At 41.3% G+C, this 19,586-nt stretch overlaps 1 protein-coding gene across 3 annotated transcripts in view; it reads left to right on the top strand.

Moving 5' to 3' along the window:
- Positions 1-2,131, top strand: part of ARHGEF28 (Rho guanine nucleotide exchange factor (GEF) 28) — a 331,462-nt gene extending 329,331 nt beyond the window's left edge. For all 3 annotated transcript variants that reach the window (XM_011959260.1, XM_011959259.1, XM_011959261.1), the window contains one exon: positions 986-2,131. In XM_011959260.1, the coding sequence (XP_011814650.1) occupies positions 986-1,155 (170 nt within the window). In that variant the 3' untranslated portion in view covers positions 1,156-2,131. The remainder of the gene's footprint in view (positions 1-985) is intronic.
- Positions 2,132-19,586: the final 17,455 nt, after the last annotated feature.

Genomic DNA, 19,586 nt, shown 5'->3' with positions numbered 1-19,586 from the left:
GCCTCTTTTTTTTCTTTATGTTAATTTTTTAAAAATTTTAATTTATATAAGTTTGTCGTAGGTGTATGTGGCCTCTTCTTAATGACTAAAAAAAAAAAAAAAAAAAAAAGCAGGTGGGCCTCAGAGCTATTTGCCCTCCTTTCCCACCTGGACTTCCATTCCTACTTAGGTTTTTGTTCCAACACAAGGTGGTTATTTGTAATTTTGCCATATGGCTGAGCCTGTGGGTGAGTGGTCAGTGGAACAAGTGCAAGGAAAATGATTTGCAGCAAGTGTCTTTCTTCAGATCAAGCCTCCCTTTTGTCTCTCCTTGAAATGATAATATTAGAGGATTTTATCAGAAAAAGGGAGAATACACAGTGTCCTGCTGTTGCTAGGTAACCAGAAAACATCAAACCCAGTCAGAGCTGAAACTGGCTCGATTTTCCCTAGGAACCTGTCTGCTCTTGCTGAGTACTTTGTGTAGTATTAACAGATTTGTTATTAACAGCATAATGGTGAGGCTGGAGGGTCTCCTTCATTCTTTCACTTTTTACCACCACCCCTTGCCCACGTCAGTAAAGTGCCAAATATGTTCTTGGAGCCTTGAAGTCAATTCTTGACTTACAGATATGCTGAGGGAAGGTGCTCTGCAGATGCAAATATAGTTGATTTACACATAGCTGGAGTATATACTGTATTTCCATGACCTTCACCCATTTTAAAAATAAACGGGCATCCCTTTTTCAGCCATAGCAGTGGTTTACAGGCCCATGAATGGTGACCCATATTTAGTCACAGGAGACATTTGTGCACACAATTGAACACATCTTAATGATACTGATGAATGATTTTGACACCTATTATGTTCCTTTCTCCTTAGGTCTGGCCATGCTGTGGCTGACTATATGGGCACTACATTTCCTAATCTTAGCTCGAACGCCAAGACATCTGTCTTGTACATCTCAGGCAGACTCCTGTAACCTGTGCTGTCTGTTTCTTGCAGATTTGGAAACCTCCCACACTGAGTCCCCAACCCCTCATGACTCAAATTCACACCGCTCTCAACTGCAGGCGTTTATAACAGAAGGAAAGCTAAATCTACCGGCAAGGACAATGACCAGACAAGATGGGGAAACTGGAGATGGCGCCAAAGAAAATATTGTTTACCTCTAATTGTGTTGTCATTTTTCCAAACAAAACAAAACACTGGCACTTTTGGGAGAAACTTTTTTTTTTTCCCATTCCTTTTGTATGTGTGATTGTCTGTGTCCAAAGTGCTTTAAGAATAATATTTAATATTTCCTGCAAGCTCATTTTTTTGGCATGAGTCTAATTAAATTATTGAAAGCAGCCCTGTTTGTATAATCTTTAACTTATCACATCTAATTTCAGATTTCTGGAGGAGAAGCTAACTTGAACAAGCAGAAATATTTTAAAAGTTGTTTTGACTCTAGAGTAAAATTCCATGTCACATTTTCTATCCAATCACCGGATTTCGAGATTCCTTTTAAGATCTCAATGAAGCAATTTGGATTTAAAGAGTGGTATTCACAAGGGGTGAACTTTCACAGCCAGGGCAGTTGCCTCAGTGCCCACACAGGCAGAGGAGGATGTGGGAAAGGGCTTTTCTCAGCTAGGTTTTATGTGCTCATTTTTTCTGGGAGCATTAAAAATGGTGATCTGTTACAGTCACTATTCAACTGGGCACCTGTTGTGATTGGTCAGTCACTGAGCTAGGGATACAGTCCGGACTTGCTTAGTACCTAAGCCTAATGCTGGTGGGGTTTCAAGACATAGTTCAGCATCATCTTTTAACAAGGCCCAGAGGCCCAGAGCTCCCAGCAAGTCCTTTTGATGTAAATAGTGAACTTTGTTAGAGCCCTCAGTTCTATCAGCTGGCCTGTCCCTCCCAGCACCTGGAGCACCAACTACCACTCCCTGGAAAGAACCCTTCTCTGCAGTTTTTTAAGGACAAAACTGCCCACTCCTCATGAAGTTTGCTGCCTGGATACACTTTTCCACAAAGGAAAACTGGCATATCCTGCCTTCTGAGTAGTATGGGTCTGTGTGAGAAACCAGGAGATATTTTCATCTTGTTTGGAAGTACTTGTATGCATTTTGGTGTCAATAAATATCTTTTACCTCATTATTTTACTTTGTAATTTTAAAATTATGTGTAGGACCATAGTAAAACACTCATTTCACACACACATATGATCTCACCTCATGAAAAGTGAAAATACAGGAAGACTATTAGATTCATCCAAAAATGCAACACTTACTAGGAGTGAGATGTGATAGAACAGGAAAAAAAAAAAAAAAATCACCCAGATTCCAATAGTTTTTTCTCCCTACTTAAAATTGTAAGTTGGGTATCTACATTATATTTTTACTTAGGCAAGTCCAATCCTAATTTTTTAAAAAGCCTCTTTTGGGGGCTGTCTTTTTCTGGCTTTTGCTGCTTCTGGCTATTTTTGTCACAATTACATTAAAAATTCAGTGATCTTTTCACAGAATGGGTATAACTTATTAAACTTTTATTCAATCACTTCACCTCCAAGCTGAATTCCTCAATTACAACATGTATCTCCCATTCCTAAAGACATCTAGAAATATCTGTCTTTCCTTTCTTCAATAAGGTCTAGTCCAGAATCCCATATCTCTTGAATGAAAAGCATATAGATATTTCAGTCTAAATCCTTTCTCCAATAACTATAAGTATCTTTCCTTTCTTCATGACATTATATATAGAAATAGTGAAAATATGTTAAGATGTTCAAAATCCTCATGGCGTTCTTTCTTTAAAAATGTGCAAGCTCTGGATTTTCAAGACCTGCAAAACAGGTCTGCATGCAGTTCCTCTGGGAAAGCTGGAGCATTTTTTAAATACCTACATTCATAGGTTCCTCTGGGCAATTCTCTTATTTAATACGATGACTTTTCAATGGCATATAACTACATTCCAAAGGTTTCTTTTTTTTTTTTTTTTTGAAGCAGAGTCTCGCTCTGTCGTCCAGACTGGAGTGCAGTGGCCAGATCTCAGCTCACTGCAAGCTCCGCCTCCTGGGTTTTGGCCATTCTCCTGCCTCAGCCTCCCGAGTAGCTGGGACTACAGGCGCCCGCCACCTCGCCCGGCTAGTTTTTGCATTTTTAGTAGAGACGGGGTTTCACCGTGTTAGCCAGGATGGTCTTGATCTCCTGACCTCGTGATCTGCCCGTCTCGGCCTCCCAAAGTGCTGGGATTACAGGCTTGAGCCACCGCGCCCGGCCCTCCAAAGGTTTCTTGATAAGTTCTTCCTTTTCTCCATGTCCCCACTATGTAATGAGCTCAGATCCTGCTATGGTATGAATGTCTGAATGTTTGTGTCCCCCCAGATTTATATGTTGAAAACCTAATCACCAATGCATTGATATTAGGAGGTGGGCCTTTAGGGGGTGACTAGATCATAAGGATGGGGCCCTTGTGAATGGGATTAGTGCCCTTATAAAAGTGGCACTAGAGAGCTCTCTTGCCCCTTCACCATGTGGAGGATACAGCAAGAGGACACCTTCTGTGAACCAGGAAATTGGCCCTCACCAGACATGGAATCTGCTAGTTCCTTGACCTAGGACTTCCCAGCCTCCAAACTGTGAGAAATCAGTTTCTATTGTGTGTAATACACCGAGTTTATGGTCTCTTTTGTTATAGTAGCCCAAACAGACTAAGGTCTCAAGACAGAGTCACAGAGTGACTCTAGCACAAATTTACTAATCTTAAGAGATGACCACCCTATTTTTCAGGATCATAAATGAGTTTCCCCAAAAGGACCTACTTTTCTCACCAAGTTAAGAGCTTAAAGGAAACATTCATTCCTTTAGAGATTTGTCCTAGAAAGAAAAGCAATATTTTTTGCTCTGTCCCTTCCAGGCTGCATGAATTTATTTATCATTTCATTTAGAGTCCAAGCTACTCTGCATTTCATCAGGACTACATCATTCCTGGAATCGTGCAACACTTCCCAGCCCACTCACAGTTGAAGCCCCTATTCATTCAGAAAAGGGTAACAGCCCTTTGTGCAGAGGACTTGCTGTGTGTGTGTGAGTTATGTAAGGTGAAGAATGTGAGTATAATTACATCATGGGGTGACAAAGAAGTGGAGAGGAATATGTATTTCTTCCTGTGACCTAGGAATACATGAGTTACTTTCAAACTGAGAACCAACCTGAGATTGTTAATGTCCAACCCTCTGTATCTCTCTCATTGAGAGGCAGCAGAGCATAGAAATTGAAAGTATGGATTCTGGATCCACATCTGCCACTAACTCGTTGTGTGTCCTTGGCATGTTACTTCACTTTGTGCTGTTTCCATTTCCTTATTTATAAAACAGGGGTGACTACCTTATGGAATCATTGCAAGAATTAAATGATTAATATATGCAATATGCTTAGAATAGAGCTTGGGATATAGTCATCGCTCAATACATGCTAGCCAGTATTATCATACTATTTAAAAAATCTGTTAATAATTGCTCAGCCTAGTCCCAGTCTTTAGGCAGATTGCTTCCACATAGCCAGAAAAAGTGAATAGAAAATTCAAACGTCTGGAGATTGCTAGACATAAGACTGAGGAAAGTTAGGTAAGTTGAAAGTTAGCTTTCAACTTATTTGCATTTCTAAATCTTCTCTTAACTCAGGTGTTCAGTAAACATTTATTGGTGGTCTGCTAAACGCCAAGCAATCTGTGTGGGACAAAATAAAGATGAATAAGCATGCAAGCTATTGGAGAAGACTAACACATGAATAGATGATCCTAAAGTAGAGAGGTGCCAATAATTATATAGAGAAGTACAAGTTGCTATAGAAGCTCATAGGAAGAGTACACTGGAGGCTAGTAATATGTGAAATGGAGGGAGTTGTTTTAAAGAAGATGCTTGAGGCTGGAAGGATAGAGAGTGGGAGTAGGGAAAGACATTCTAAGCAAGCAAAATGCTATGGTTTGAATATGTCCTCAAATTTCATTTGTTGGAAAGTTAATCCCCAAATTTTTATATTGATTGGAGGTGAGGTCTTTGGGAGGTAATTAGGATTAGATAAATTCATCAGAGTGAGGCCTCCATGATGGTACTTCATTACCTTCTAAGAAGAGGAAGAGAGAGCTGAGCTGACATGCATGCTCTTGCCCTCTTGCCGTATGATGCATTCTGCCATGTTATGACAAAGCAAAGAAGGCCTTCACCAGATGCCAACACCATGCTCTTGGACTTCCCAGCCTCTAGAACTGTAAGATTGTAACATTTTGAAATAAATTACCCAGTCTCAGATATTCAGTTATCATAACAGAAAATGGACTAAGACAGAGGGAAACCTGAACCAAAGTCTGGAGGTTTGAAACAAAAGACATGAGAGACACTGTGGCATACGTTTAGAGATACCTAGAATGAGTTCCTCCCCTCTAGATTAAGGTGTCCAGTGAGAATGTCCATCTATCTCTGCCTCTTTCAAGTACTCTATATAAGAAGTGGGGGCATGTGAAAGTCCACCCCTGACCTCATTGGTAACTGATCAGGTTCCAGGCTATGGAGCAATAACAGACTCCTTCCTGGGATGCTATGCTCTTAAAGTGTAATCAAATGCCCCCTCATCCCCTCACCTGTCCACATCCACCTCTTCCATAGAGCAATGTAGGTTCTAGTCAAATGGGGAATTGGATATCTTTCTATTTGATCCCAAGTCACAAGAAACTAAGAGTAAAAGGGGTCCTGGGATCACCTGAAGATGCTTATTGGAACAAAGGGGACCAGGAGGATGCCTAAGTGTACTGCTAAGGGGCGGATTGATGACTTGTATGATAACCCACAAGGCAAGATTGTAAGTGGAGAAAAAAAGACAGGCTCATGTACCTCTTCTGCTTTATTTTTTACCCAACCCTGATGCTACTCATAGCTCCCTGTTTTAATCTACCACCTAAGGCTGTGTGGAGAATGGAAAAGAAAAAAAGGAGGAGAACACATGGAAGATTCCAGAATTATCTTGATTGACATGCAGAGTTTGCTCTTTTCTGCCTCTTATGCACAGATGTCCCTCTACTAGTGTGAGAGAGGCAGTAAAAAATACGGAAAAGCCAAACAGACTTGGGCACTACTTACTGGATCTCTTCCAGGGCCACAGAGTTGCACAACACCAGGGGGCACTACGCTGGAGCACACATGCCTGTAGAGTCCAACGTGAGTGGAAACTTATGGAGTTGTACAATCCTGCAACCTTGCTTCTGAGCTAGGTTTGCTTACCTATGATGATGATGATAATAATAGCTATGTCCAAGTCACCTGAAGTCAGGAGTTCGAGACCAGCCTGGCCAACATGGCGAAACCCTGTCTCTACTAAAACTACAAAAATTAGCCAGGCATGGTGGCAGGCGCCTGTAATCCCAGCTACTCAGGAGGCAGAGGCTGAGGCAGGTGAATTGCTTGAACCTGAGAGGCAGAGGTTGCAGTGAGCCGAGATTGTGTCACTGCACTCCAGCCTGGGGGACAAGAGCAAGACTTTGTCTCAAAAAATAAATAAACAAATAAAAAATAATAATAATAGCCATGTCTTGCAGGGCTGTTGTGAACTACTTGAAGAAGCCCAGTGCAGTAAATGGCACACAGTCAGCACTCTAAAAATGAGAGCAGTTGTTATATACTGGGGATAGGGGTAGAAAGGCAGCAGGCTTGGTCATGCTCAAGAATTGAAGTAACTGGGACATCACTACTTCAGTTTTGTCCAGCTCATTTTCCTGTGCTGAGAGATGTCAAAGATCAAAGCCTGTTAGGATGCTGGGCTCAGAGTAAGAGCTTCATACTACTTATTGGATGCGAGGATGAACAAGAGTCTTTGGAAATCAGAGATCAAAGAGTTGACAGAACTAGAACTAGAACCCTGATCCATTACATTTCTTTGCCTCTGGCTGGTGAGTTCAAAGCAGTCAGCTCAAGTTGATGATTGAACATCGTTTTGGGTGAAGTAACAAGTGACCATGGTTCAGTGGTTCTGTAGAAGCTTCATGGCTGAGAAACTTCAACATGCCATTAATTGAATCCTAGTTTTCTGTCTACTAATAAAACTCTTTGAAAGGCAGAAAGTCAAAGGTTTTAGACACTACCAGCAGCTACGGGTCTCATAACAATTGCCTAAGGAGAAATAATGAACTTGGTACAAACATAGGATTATATTTTCTCTGCTGATTTCACTAGATTCTATAGTTACATTAGAGAACTGTTCCTTATTTCTGCAAGAGCCCCAATTTCCACCTTCCTCTTTTTTATGCATAGGTCTGGCAATAAATTTAACTTGGCTCAGTCTCCAGGCAATCCAGGGTTAAGCTGTCTCCTGGGGCACAAAATTTCAGTCCCTAGGGAAAGTCTGAAAATGTTCTCTTCTTGTTCAGAAGCTCAATTGAGTGTCTCCATTTTATTTCATAAATGAGATCTGATTTGTCTCCTAACATGTATTTCTACTTACTCAAGAGGGTGTCTACATTATTTTCTTTCCCTCCTGAGCCGGTTTTGGGATGTTTGCCTATTCATAGAAGGAAACAGTGAGGAAGAAAGCAGCTAGAACTCTGATGAATGGTTTACTTCTTGTTAGCAACCCAAGTTAAACATTTAATGATGGAAGCGGGTATGGGCTGAAATGCCATTTGGGTGTAAATTCCTGGCTTCATTTTTTCATGCTCTCTTTACCACTACTTGCCCCAGCCCCCCACACCCTGTATAATGTCTGAGCAGGTTTTCTGCATAGTTGCCAGTGCTTATTTTTACAATCTCTAACATAACAGCTTCAAATATAAACACAAACATAGCCAGCATGAACGACAGCATCTGCATCGGCCACGGAGCTAAAACAGGCTCCTAGAAATGGACTTGACATTTCCCTTGGCAGCCTCACAGCCTCCTTGGAAAGGCTTGGTCCACCTCTTTGCTGCTGACAAACTCTGATTTGGGTATGGCACATGCCAGCAAAGGACAATAGGCTTTTAATTAACGTCTGTAGGGCCATAGCTCAGGAAACACATCTCCTGAAGAGGTTTTTTGGTTTTTGTTAAACACTTGCATTTCTTCTCACTACCCTACAAACAGTAACTCTGTGCTCCATCGAGGCAACTGTGGTCATTAATATTCTGTAGCACAGTAATTGCTAGTAACATAAAGGTAGTAATGGGACTTTTTTTTCTTTTCTTTTTTTTTTTTTTGCAATAGCTTAGAAAATTAATGTTAACTTCTGTTCCTAGTTTAGGGCAGTTGTTTTTACTATCATGATGCTGAATGTGATCATACAACTTGGTCTTTCCATGCAAACTCCCTCCGTGCAAAGTTCTCATTATATCTGACACAGAATTAATGTAAACATATTTTTGTAATGGCCATATTTTGAGTCACTCACTTAGAGGAAGGTTTTCTAATGTGGAATCTGAGCCTGTTAAGCATCGTTGCTATGGAGACTATGAGAGTTGGATTAATTAAGGCTTGAACAGATGTGAAGTGTGCAGAATGCACTATTTTCTGTTAGTAATTAAAGAGGTTATGTGTGTACGTGAGGGAGAAAGAAAAATAGAGACAATCCAAGACAAAGCAGTCAGACGTGCTTGGCACTGGACATGTGACATTTTCTTCAGTAAAACTAACTGCTGATAACTCTGTTGACACTACTCTATTTTCTCCTCCACCCATGCCAGACAGAATAATTGCTTGAAATGGCCAAGCAGTCCAACCTTTCTTTCTTTTTCGGTCTGATTTATAAGAGGCACAAGAATATACAAAAACATGTTCTTGGATCAGTGGGTTCAAACGACCCATCTGTCTGAACACTCAAAAATCAAACTGGACTGTTTAAATGGTTTTTAAGCTAGCTGGCAGGAAGGCCAAGTTTGCAGACTGGAGCTCTATTAGTTGTCCAACCCTCTGGTAGTATTGTCATCAGTGAATTGATAGCCAAGAGAGACATTGGCTGCTCAACTGCCAAGGAGAAATTGTCATGGGAATGCCTTTAAGATTGGAAAGTCAATGAAACATCAATCTGGTTTGAGTTTAATTTGGAGAATATTTGTTTCAGTTTGAATGAAATCTTTTGCTCTTTAAAACACTGTATTTCTATTTCCCCTTAAGTAAAATACTAACATTAGGTTTAGGTCTGAATTCAGCAGATTACGTTCCAATCCTGCTTAGTGACCCCAGTGAGTGGTGTCCCCATATAGCCTCCTGGTTGGCAGGAAGTAGTTAATGGCTTAAAAATGTCTAAAGGCTTTTCTGCTGGGTTGGCAGCAGTTTTGCTTGAACTGGTAGCTTTTTGAAGCATGATCATTTTTTGTTTGTCTCGCAACTGTGGAGGTGGGATTGTCTGAATCAAAAAGCCTCACAGAGGTACTTTGTTTCTTGGTGGACGGTGTCCTGGTGGCCCAAATTCGGCCTCTTCCCACCCACAGACTGTGCAGGGTGAGTTAGAAAGTAATGATGCAATGGGGAATTGCGTGGCCTGGGAGGTCAAGTGTTTGTGTGTGTGTGTGTGTTTGTGTGTGTGTGTGTGTGTGTGGTGGTGTGTGCAAGAGCACACTCTTAACTAAAGCATGTGTCTGGTCAAACTCCTAAACCTCTGAGGAGTCAGGCACATCCACAGATATAACTTTTTCCCAGTCCCTACATGCCACTAATTAAACAGCCTGGTTCTGTGAGGGTTTCAGTCTATAAATGGGGCAGTTGTTTTTTGTTTGTTTGTTTTTTTAAAAAAAAACTAGGTGAAGGCTACAGGCAGCACTCTTCCATCTTAGAAATCAGACGTCTTTTGGTTGTGCTATTAAGAGCCATAGAGACAGGGAAACAGGGACAAATTGGATAAATGTGAATTTATCATTATCTGGGGAGAAAACTTAAGTCAGCATCTTCATTTCCACATTGTCCTCTACAACTGTGACCTAAAGTTCACTCACCCTTAAACATGACTGTTAAATCTGTTGTATATTCCATGTTTCTTGTCATTTGAGGATTATGTCCATTTATCTCATTGGAGAAAGCATTTAGTGAGACTACAGAAAGTAGCATTTGCCATTTGAATCAACTGTGACTGATTTTTACATTTCTGGGTATTAATAAGAAAAGTGACTTATTAAATATTGTTCTGTTTGCCTTTTCTTTCTCCCCACCATGTATAGACACAGGAGAAAGTATATTCTGGGTACTTTGTGAACTGAAAAGGAAATTGGGGTGGGAGAAAAAAACAACAGCAGTGGTTCGATGCCTTTGAAGGGACATCTGTTAAATGCTTTAGTAAAAGAGCAACAATGGAAAGCTTGAAACCAATAAAAATAGAGCCAGCACAGGGAGTTAATTCAAGAAGAAAATCCACTTTCCCTCTAAATCATCAAATTTCAAAAGTATTTTATATTTGGCAGACGTTAGTATGTATTCTCTGTGTGTGTGCCTTCATCCATACTTGTTTGTATACACACACACTCTGTTTGAAGTCACTTTGGTATACTTAAACAAACTACCATTTTCCTTCCATTTTGTCCTTCCATATGTTAGCATGAGGCCAAAAGTACCCAATTGCCCAGTTGCTACCATGCTGTAGACACGATCTACCATTCCACTGTCTTAGTCTTTTGGCTGTTATAAGGAAATACCACAGATGGGGTAGCTTAGAGAGGACAGAATTTATTGTTCATAGTTCTGGAGACTGAGAAGCCCAAGCTAAAGGCTCTGGCAAATTCAGTGTCTGGTGAGGGCTCCTTTTCTGGTTCATAGATGGCGCCTTCTAGCTGAGTCCTTACATGGTAGAAGAGGCAAGGTAGCTCTCTGAGGCTTCTTTTGTAAGGACACTAATCCCAGTCCCCTCTCCGTGTAGCATTTCCTCTTCCCAGGTATGGAACAGGACCTCTCTAGAACAAGGGTCTTCAAAGGAGAAGAGAAAAGGAAGACAGTGACCTTTCTAGGTTTTATGGCTTGCTTTGGGAGAGAGGGACTTGAGTTTCTATGACTTACCTTTGGGGAAGAGGAATTCTGGTTCCTATGACTTGCTTGGGAAAGAAAGAGGGACAGGAGACAGGAGGGTGTGGGAAGGTCAGAAGATCTTGCTTTTGAGGCCCTTCCAGTCTCTTTCAGTTTAAAGTACTCAACACACCAAGGTGTCATACTTTGAGGTATCATGTTCTGCACTCCAATATCACAATAACTGGGAAGAATTACTGGCATTAAGTAAGCAGGAGAAGCAGGAAAGCTGAAGGTCCTGTGATGAATAGGACAGTCCTGTGCAAGATCGGCCGCCAAACCCCAAAAGCCCATTGAGAAACACTGATCAAATTTCAGCTTTTAGAATATTTTTCACAATGTGAATTCAAAAGTGAGAAGGTATTTAGAAATCCTTATACATTCTAAAAAGTGGCTGTTTGTAGATGCTGGTAATATGGAACATCTTGAATTTTAACCGGAGCAAGATTTTTAGGAAGAGTATCATTAAAATTCAAAGAGGAGCCTTAGTTCAAGCATTCTTAGAAAAATAATTTCCTTAACATTGCCAACCTAATTGTGATAGACAGGACAACACAAAGCCAAAGTTAACGAGGCTCTGACATTTTTAAAGAACATATTCTAACTTTAGCTGACATTTAAATTAGAAAGCCCAGCAGTGTAGCGGGGAGCTGATTGATTTGGAAAGCATGGATCCAAGATAATGAGGGCTCTGCCATGCTCTTCTTAGTGATGGGTAATAAATGAGTTCTTGCTGGCCAAAAGCAAAGGAGATGAGGCAGTTCCTGCATTTGAACTGCAGGCATTTGCACTGCATTGAGACAAAAAGTCATTCAGATACTGCTTTTCTTCTGCTCACTATAGCAATATTTTCATATTAGCCTTGATAATGAGCAGGAAAAAGACCCTGGTAGAAAAGACCCTGGTATGCATTTCATGTGTCAGAAACACTAATGGTTGTTTTATTTAATTTCCCAATGTGCTTGAGACGTACTAGCCTTATAGGCAGCCAACAAAAAATTGAGTCTAGAAGTAGATTGGTCCTGCCTTGACCTGCCAAATGTGGGAGGTTTGAAAAACTCAGACCAGAAAGCTAAACCACCCACCCCTCTTTTGGAAATCGATCATCTGTTTTGGGAACAGGCTGACTCTGCTTTGCCGTGAGGCACGATAGAGCCAGGAGGCTGTGAGTGGGAAGAAGCCATCATTGAGAGCCATCCTCAGGCCCTTCTCAGTTGCCATAAAACCCTTGTGCTTCAGTTTTCCCCATCCATAAAATGGTCTCATCGTAAAGTTCACCCTCTCACTGAAGATTAATGAAGTGAGACTTGTAAAGGATTTTAACTCAAAGGATCAACTCCAGATACTTTAAATTCTTCGGAATGAAATTATTCCAGGGGATATTTATCTGGAAGCCAGATTGACAAGGGCCTTCTGGAAGCCCAGTCAACATCGACAGGACAAAGGAACCCTTAGTTTCCTTTCAGAAAAAGTAGATGCTCGTTTTGTTAAAGGGAGAGAAAAGCACAAGTCCGCCCTAGAAGTCATATCAAAAGGCACAACATTTGATTGACAATGAGGTTTGTCCTCTTAATGAGGCTCCATTCATTGGTTTAAATTCACTTCAGTTCGGACTCTTGTTAAGAAGGCATTGACTCACAAAGTCGAGGGTGGAATAAAATATTGTGCTGCCAAATCGTATCCCAGTACTTCCCTTGAGAGGGTATGTTACTCTTGAACTTGTAAAAAAAATAATTCCCTTAGAAACCTAAAATATCAACAATGGCAAAAAAGAGTAAAGCAAAACAGTCCCTTCAGTCCTTAAATGTGGTATATATTATCCTAATTGGACATTTTCTAAACAGATCTATGTGAAATAACTCTTAGGGTATTTATCTTAATTTGCTCCTTGGAGAAATATTTAATTATCATTTTTTAGGTACTTAAGTTGGTTGCTATTAAACTGTCTGAAAATAAACTCTTTCCTTTTTGATTTTTCCTCTGGGATCCGTCAGGAGATTGACTTTCCGGCAGCTTAATGAAAGACAAGGGTCCATCAGCATTGTTTAAGGAACTGTAGGAACTGTGCTAATTGCCAGGGGCTCTGAGCACTGGCTGCCAGCCTTGTGTAGCTCACTGGGCACAGCCATCCCACCCTTGGCTCCAACCCTGACTGCAAAGCAAGAAAGGGCTTTAGTGGGCTGGGTAATTCTAACAACTGCCAGTGACAAGTTTGCTGATGGACTCATCTGGGCAACATCACATTACAAATTAGCATCTAGAAATGGTTGGCATAATTCCAGGGGGCAGAGCTTCATTGCTGGCCCTGCTCATGAACAGGGTTAGGGTTTATGCTGCCACTGTAGACATTTTGCCTCCAAAACGTTCAACAGGATTTGTATTGAAGCTCCAAAGTACTCCTCCAGGAGGAGCAGTCTGAAGGTACGCACTAAGCATGGGAGTGGTGCAGGGAGAGCATAGGGGGCAAAAGTGATTTAAGCTTAACTCATCCAGAATTCATTAGATAGGTGTTCATCCACTGGAGTCTGCCAGAGAGAATCCTAGCCTCTGAAAAATTTATCCACATCATTTTCTCTACTTCACAGAAATAGCTTAAATAGGATGCCATAGAGCCAGGGGCCTCAACAGACTTAAAGTGAATATAGAAGGCAACAAAAAGTAGCGGTTATGAGCCTAGGTTCTAGAGCCTGACTGCCTGGATTTGAGGCCCAGTGCTACTACTTACTACCTGTAAGTCCTTAAGTTAGAACCTAGCCTTTCTATGCCTCTATTTTTCATCTGTTAGCTGGGGATAATAATATTATCTTCCTCAGCTATGGACTGAAGGTTTGTGTCCCCCTCGCCCTCTCATATGTTGAAACCCTAACCCCTAGACCCAGTGTGATGGTATTTGGAGGTAGGGCCTTTGGGAGGAAATTAAGTTAAATAAGGTTATGAGAGTGGGACCCTCAGACTAGGATTAATGCCCTTATGAAAAAGGAGGAGATGCAGGCTCTGTCTCTGTGCTCTATACCGTGGGAGGATACAATAAGAAGCTGGTAGTCTGCAATCAGAGAGAAAGCCCTCATCACAGCCCAACCAGCCTGGCACCCTGATCTCAGATTTCCAGCCTCCAGAACTGTGAGAAAACAAATTTCTGTCATTTATAAGCCACACAGTTATGGTGCTTTCTTATGGCAGCCCAGATGGACTGACACCACCTCGTAAGGCTATTTTGAGGTACATGTAAAGCTCTTAGAGAATGCATAGCAAGCCCTCAGGACCCTTCCATCATTATATCAATAGCTGTTATTTGGAGCTGACTTCCTGATACTTCATTTGAACAAAGGCATTCACTATCCCCACTACTCCCTTGATAAAACTTTTATTTATAGAAGTTCTTTTATCTAAGAAATTAAAAGTAGATTTCAGACCCTTTGTTCATTCTCACAATATCATCCAGAAGTAGATAAGAGAACAGGTATAAGCCACTTTCCCACAGTAGAAAAGGAAAGAGGGTTTTTCTAATTGATCACTGTCAAAGATAGGAGAATGATGCTGCATGTTCTTAGATCATCATTAGCTGGTTTGTTCTCTGGCCTTTCACCATCTGTCTCTTTTCACCAGAGCACCATGAACTTCGTGACTTCCCCTGGGAACTGCTGATGGTGAATTTTCCACCCCTCCAGAAGGGATGGTAAAGGGAAGGAGAAATGAAGAGATCCTCAAGTTGTCATCACTTGAGTGATGCGGAAGTATAATGGTTTTTGTTTTTCTACTCAGAAACTTCTGCTAGAGTCACCACAAAACCCAAAGAACAAAAAGGAATGGCATTTGCTGTTGTTTTGATGAAAGCTACCTCTCAGGCAAGATGCTAATTTTAGGAGAAATGATCTGATTGTTCCAGTGTAGTACATGTAATCAAGAGGGGTGAGACACTGGCTGTTAGTATAAGACACAACAAGACCAATTTGGTTTCAATCCATTTCCCTGGGCCAATATTAATTATATTCCCTAGACTAGACTTGGAGAGAAAGGAGTCACTTCCCAGGAGTGGAGGCTTCTGGCTGTCTCTATTTGGGTATCATAGGAATTCCTATCGGTTCTGTCTTCTGACACAGCGAATTCTCAGTTACAATTTGTTGAACCCGGTGTGATATGTTATTGTATAAGGCAGAAAAATCCCCTGAATCTCTGCAGGTATATTGGAGACTAACTGGGTCCAGCTCTAATTTTCCTCCCGTGCTTGAACTTGTTCCCACAGATTCCACAAAGACCACTCTGAATCCATAGATTATTTCATATCAAAAGATAAAAGGATATCAGAATCTTGATGGATTCATTAAATGACCCCCAATACCCTTTCTTAAGCCAGTAATTCCAACAGAATTATCCCCTTATGTTATAGAGTCCAAATATCTCATTCCCTTTGCCCAAAATGCAATTGCCCTGTGGCCCTTGTTACTTCCCTGCAGTATGCCCATGTTCTGATGGTGTTTACTTAGCTACTTTCGCAGCTTCCATGTTACCACTGTGGTTTGTTTTTGCAGTGTGACTTACTCTACTCTAGCTGAGCTGATAAACTCTGATGATCTCAATGCAAAGAATGAGCCACACATGGCAACTTGGGGGCCTGGAAGATACAGAGCCAGAAAGATGAAAGAGGAGTGGGCCTTTGATTTGAGCCGAAGAAAGTTGGCATGTTAGTGCAGATTTTTCTATGAGATGATATAACATGTTTCCCAGTAATGACATGCCATCTGGCTGCAGTGCTGTTGGTATCGCTCAGCTCCCCACTGGGAAAAGCAGCAGGCAGACCAGGCTCAGCCAGACGCCTCCAGACATTTCAGCCTCAACTGCACCCAATGTGTGCCTTGCTGGCTCTTTGCACCAAGTTCTGAAAACCATCTGCATGTAGAAGAAATGTACTCTCCCTGCTTCTGTATGACACTTCTGCTGAAGCCAATTTACATTATCCTTCAGAAGAGCCATTTTATGTCCCAGAAACTTAATGAGCTTTTTTTTTTAAATTAAGAACAAGCTGTTTTATTTTGAATGAGAAAGTCTCCTTCTGCCAAGAATTCTTTATCAAACTAAAACTCAGAAACCACAAGCAAAGTAAGAGTTGTTCTAAGACCAAGCCAAACTGCCTTCCAGATTTACCTGAAATGAAACAATCGGCCACCCAACAAAATGAGCCAATGGCAGAGTAAATCCAGGACCACCAGAATGGAGGGTAGGAGCATGTGCTTAACGTTCTCCTTCCTACATAAGGGTTGGTGTGGCTTCATACTGGAGCTGGAATGAGTGGACAGATCTATGTAGGAATTGAGATCTGGCCAGCATGCAGGGACCACCATTCATCAAGCACTCATGATCTACCATGCACTATGCTAGCGCTTCACAGGCAATATGTCTCTGCAGGTACTATTAGTATCCTGAATTTACAGATAAGCAGGCTGAGGTTCAGAGAGGTTGAGTAATTTGCTGAAGGTCAATCAGTGGCAAAGTTAGCATTCAGCCAATGACTGGTAGACTCCAAAGCCCATGCATGGTTTTAAGCATATGCTCCACTGTACTTAGAGGCAGATAAAACACCTATGATGGGCCTTGTACTACAGAATACCAAATGTGTTATGTATGTCAAAGGCTACCTGCTAAGGGAGAATTCAGAGTGTTTTACTGTCAAATTCAATTCTAAGATGTTTATTATTCATGCAAATCCAGGATAATAATACCTAATATTTATTGAGCATTTACCAGGTATAAGACATTATACCAAGCACTGTAAAATATATGACTTCATCTAATCACCAATGAATGGTAGATATTATTTTCTTCATTTTAAGGGAAAGAAAACTGAGGCTTGGAGAAGTGATGTAATCTGTCCAAGGTCATGTAAAATTAGGTTGAACCATGTGAAACTGCCATTTTGTAGGTGAAAACCAATCAAGTTAATCAATAGTACCTAGCAAAATTGGAAGTTGAGTCAAGGTCTGACCCCTAACTAGCAAAGGAATAGTCTTTAGAGTGCAAAATTGGATTCAATTGTCCTTACTGTTGATTGGAAAACAATGCCCCAGATCAGAGAAGAATGACAGACTGTCAGAAGCCACTCATGGCGACTTTACAGCGTGTGGATTGTCACATGCTTCTAGGATGAGCAGACGAGGAAGAGGGTGGGAATGCTGTCTCAGTGGTAGATGATAGACTCAGCCCTTGGGGAGCACACCACGCACCCCTTCTGTGTTCTTGTTGCTTTGCACATGACCCCTGCTTCCCTTTAGCTCCTGTTCCCTTTAGGACTCCATGATTCCTGCCCTTGGGTTCACCTCACACTCGTGTGTCTCCTGTCCTGACTTGTTTGGACGGAGCTCTTCCTTTGGATAGGTCCCCGGCATTCTGTTGCTCCGTGTGACTCATCTCCTCCTCTGGTTCCCACCTCTCATCTCACTCTGGGTCAATGTACTTTTGCTCTCAATTTAACCCTCCGGGGCTTCTGGCTCCTGCTCCCAGGCTCAGCCCTGCCTGGGCCCAGCCCTGCCTGGGGCTGACCTTGATGTTCCCTCAGTTCCCAGTTTTCCACACCAGCCGCTCTTCTGTGCTAGGCTCCAGCTGATCTGACTTCCCTCCCTTTCTCCCAACCAACTGTGTGGGCTGGGACACAACAGGCTTTGAAGGTTTTGGTGATAAGTTTGGAGGAGGTGGGAAACGTAGCTAGTTCTGTTTGGTTCCCACAAGTAGGGAGGAGTCTTCAGAGAGTGGGCAACTCTGGCAAAGGCCATGAGAAGCTGGTGGCTATTTATGATTTCAGGAGAAGGATAGCTGTGATAAAAGGGTCCGATAGTAAATGGGGAGGGAGGGAAAAAAAACATAGGGATTAAGTGTTGTTGGCTACCCAAGTATGCAAATCACCTAACAGCTTAGTTCTGTCAACCTAAATACCAGGGAGAGGCTCTCTAATAGAAAAATATATTTATTTGGGAATAGAGCAATGCCATGGGAATATGTGTGGTACAGCAAATGATATGCATATTCAGGAAGGTAAAGGAAGACAAAGGTTTTTAAAGGAAAAAAATAAGGAGGGTTACACAATTGTTTTAAAATAATTATCTTTGGCTGCAAAGATCAATAACAAGGGTGACACCAGTCTGAGGTTGGACGGGTAGTTGATGAGCAGATGTCCTTGCAGAAGTATTTTTTTGTGTGTGTAATGTTGTGATGGCTGTTGGCCAAGGTTGTGGTTTGTGCAGTCTTTTTGTGATAATTTTTGTTATCAGGCATAAAAGCATGAGAACTCTCTTTTCATGACCTTCCCCAGCTCTATTTGTCAGCTTTTTTTTTCCTTCTCACATTAGTGACTCCATTTTGATTTTGGTAACTTTCACAGTTCCCAGAGGAAAACTATCAACCAGGCAAAAGAAATAAGCAGGTTATGTACCTAAAGAGAGAGATGAAAGAAGGGAGAAGCTGATTCCCACAGTTCAACTGAAAAGGAAAATGTATTAGGTCTTCCTCTTTCCCTAAGCAAAAGTAGTGACTGGGGATGGAACAGATGGGATGCAAAAGGGGAGATCAACTGTTTTGTCACCTCTTTCCTTATGGCACATTTTTCCTCCTGGCCAGCCAAAGAATTTGGCTTCATCTCCATGGGCCAACTAATTAAGAAGATGGAAATTTTAAAGATTTGGGAACGAGAACTCAAGGGAAGGTGATGCTGAATTATTTTAATTGCAAGAAACCAATCAACTTTATGGGAAAATAAAAATGATTATGATAAGCATATTTAACATGATTGGCAGGTGGGTGAGAAGAAACAACTAATTGGTGTTTTAACCTACCTAGGACTTATTTAAGACCTGGCAGCTCTTGGACTAGGCAGTTGATCTTTTGTATGTTTAAAGACAACTACAATGAGGAAAGTCCTTTCCCTAGAGTTCAATCATTCTTTCCCTCTCTAAGGTATAATTACATGGATGGGTTGTAGTCACACTACTTGGGCATGGCAGTGAAAGCAAACTTAGGGTATAATGAGACACTAGACATTTTGATTGGGAGGTATAGGGGGCCAGAGGGCAGCAAAGACAGGAATCTGAGCTTGGCCATGCAAGTCTCAGAGAGTTGGAGCCCTTCTACTTCTAAACTGAAACCCTTTTTGGACTGGGCCACTTCCTCCAACCAGGACTTAGAGGGTTTCCTTGAGCCTGACACCATGGAAGAGGTTGTAGGGGTGATGCGGTTACTTCGATGGGTATAAGAATGTTGATTAGTGAGTGGGTTTTGGAGTCAGATGTCTGGATTCAAATCCCAGTTTTACCACTTAGTACCACTTAAGCAAGTCTCTTTAGCTACTTTTTTGTTTCCTTAACAATAAAAATAGGAAATTCATAGCTACCTCATAGGATTAAGTAAGAGCATGTATGTATGTAAAATGCTTGGCATAGGGCTTCATTTATATAAAATACTGAAAAAATAAGTGATGTAATGATGATGATGATGAAAATGATGGTAATGATGCTAATTCTTAGTTTGAGAGTCAGAGTTGATAGTGAAAAAAGATGCTTCAGTTTTCCACTTCAGAAATCTTCTTGATTTATTTATTTATTTATTTAGATGGAGTCTTGC

The sequence above is a fragment of the Colobus angolensis genome, unplaced genomic scaffold, assembly GCF_000951035.1.
Source record: "Colobus angolensis palliatus isolate OR3802 unplaced genomic scaffold, Cang.pa_1.0 Scaffold49, whole genome shotgun sequence".
Taxonomy (NCBI): Eukaryota; Metazoa; Chordata; class Mammalia; order Primates; family Cercopithecidae; genus Colobus; species Colobus angolensis.
This window is presented reverse-complemented; position numbering and strand designations above follow the sequence as displayed.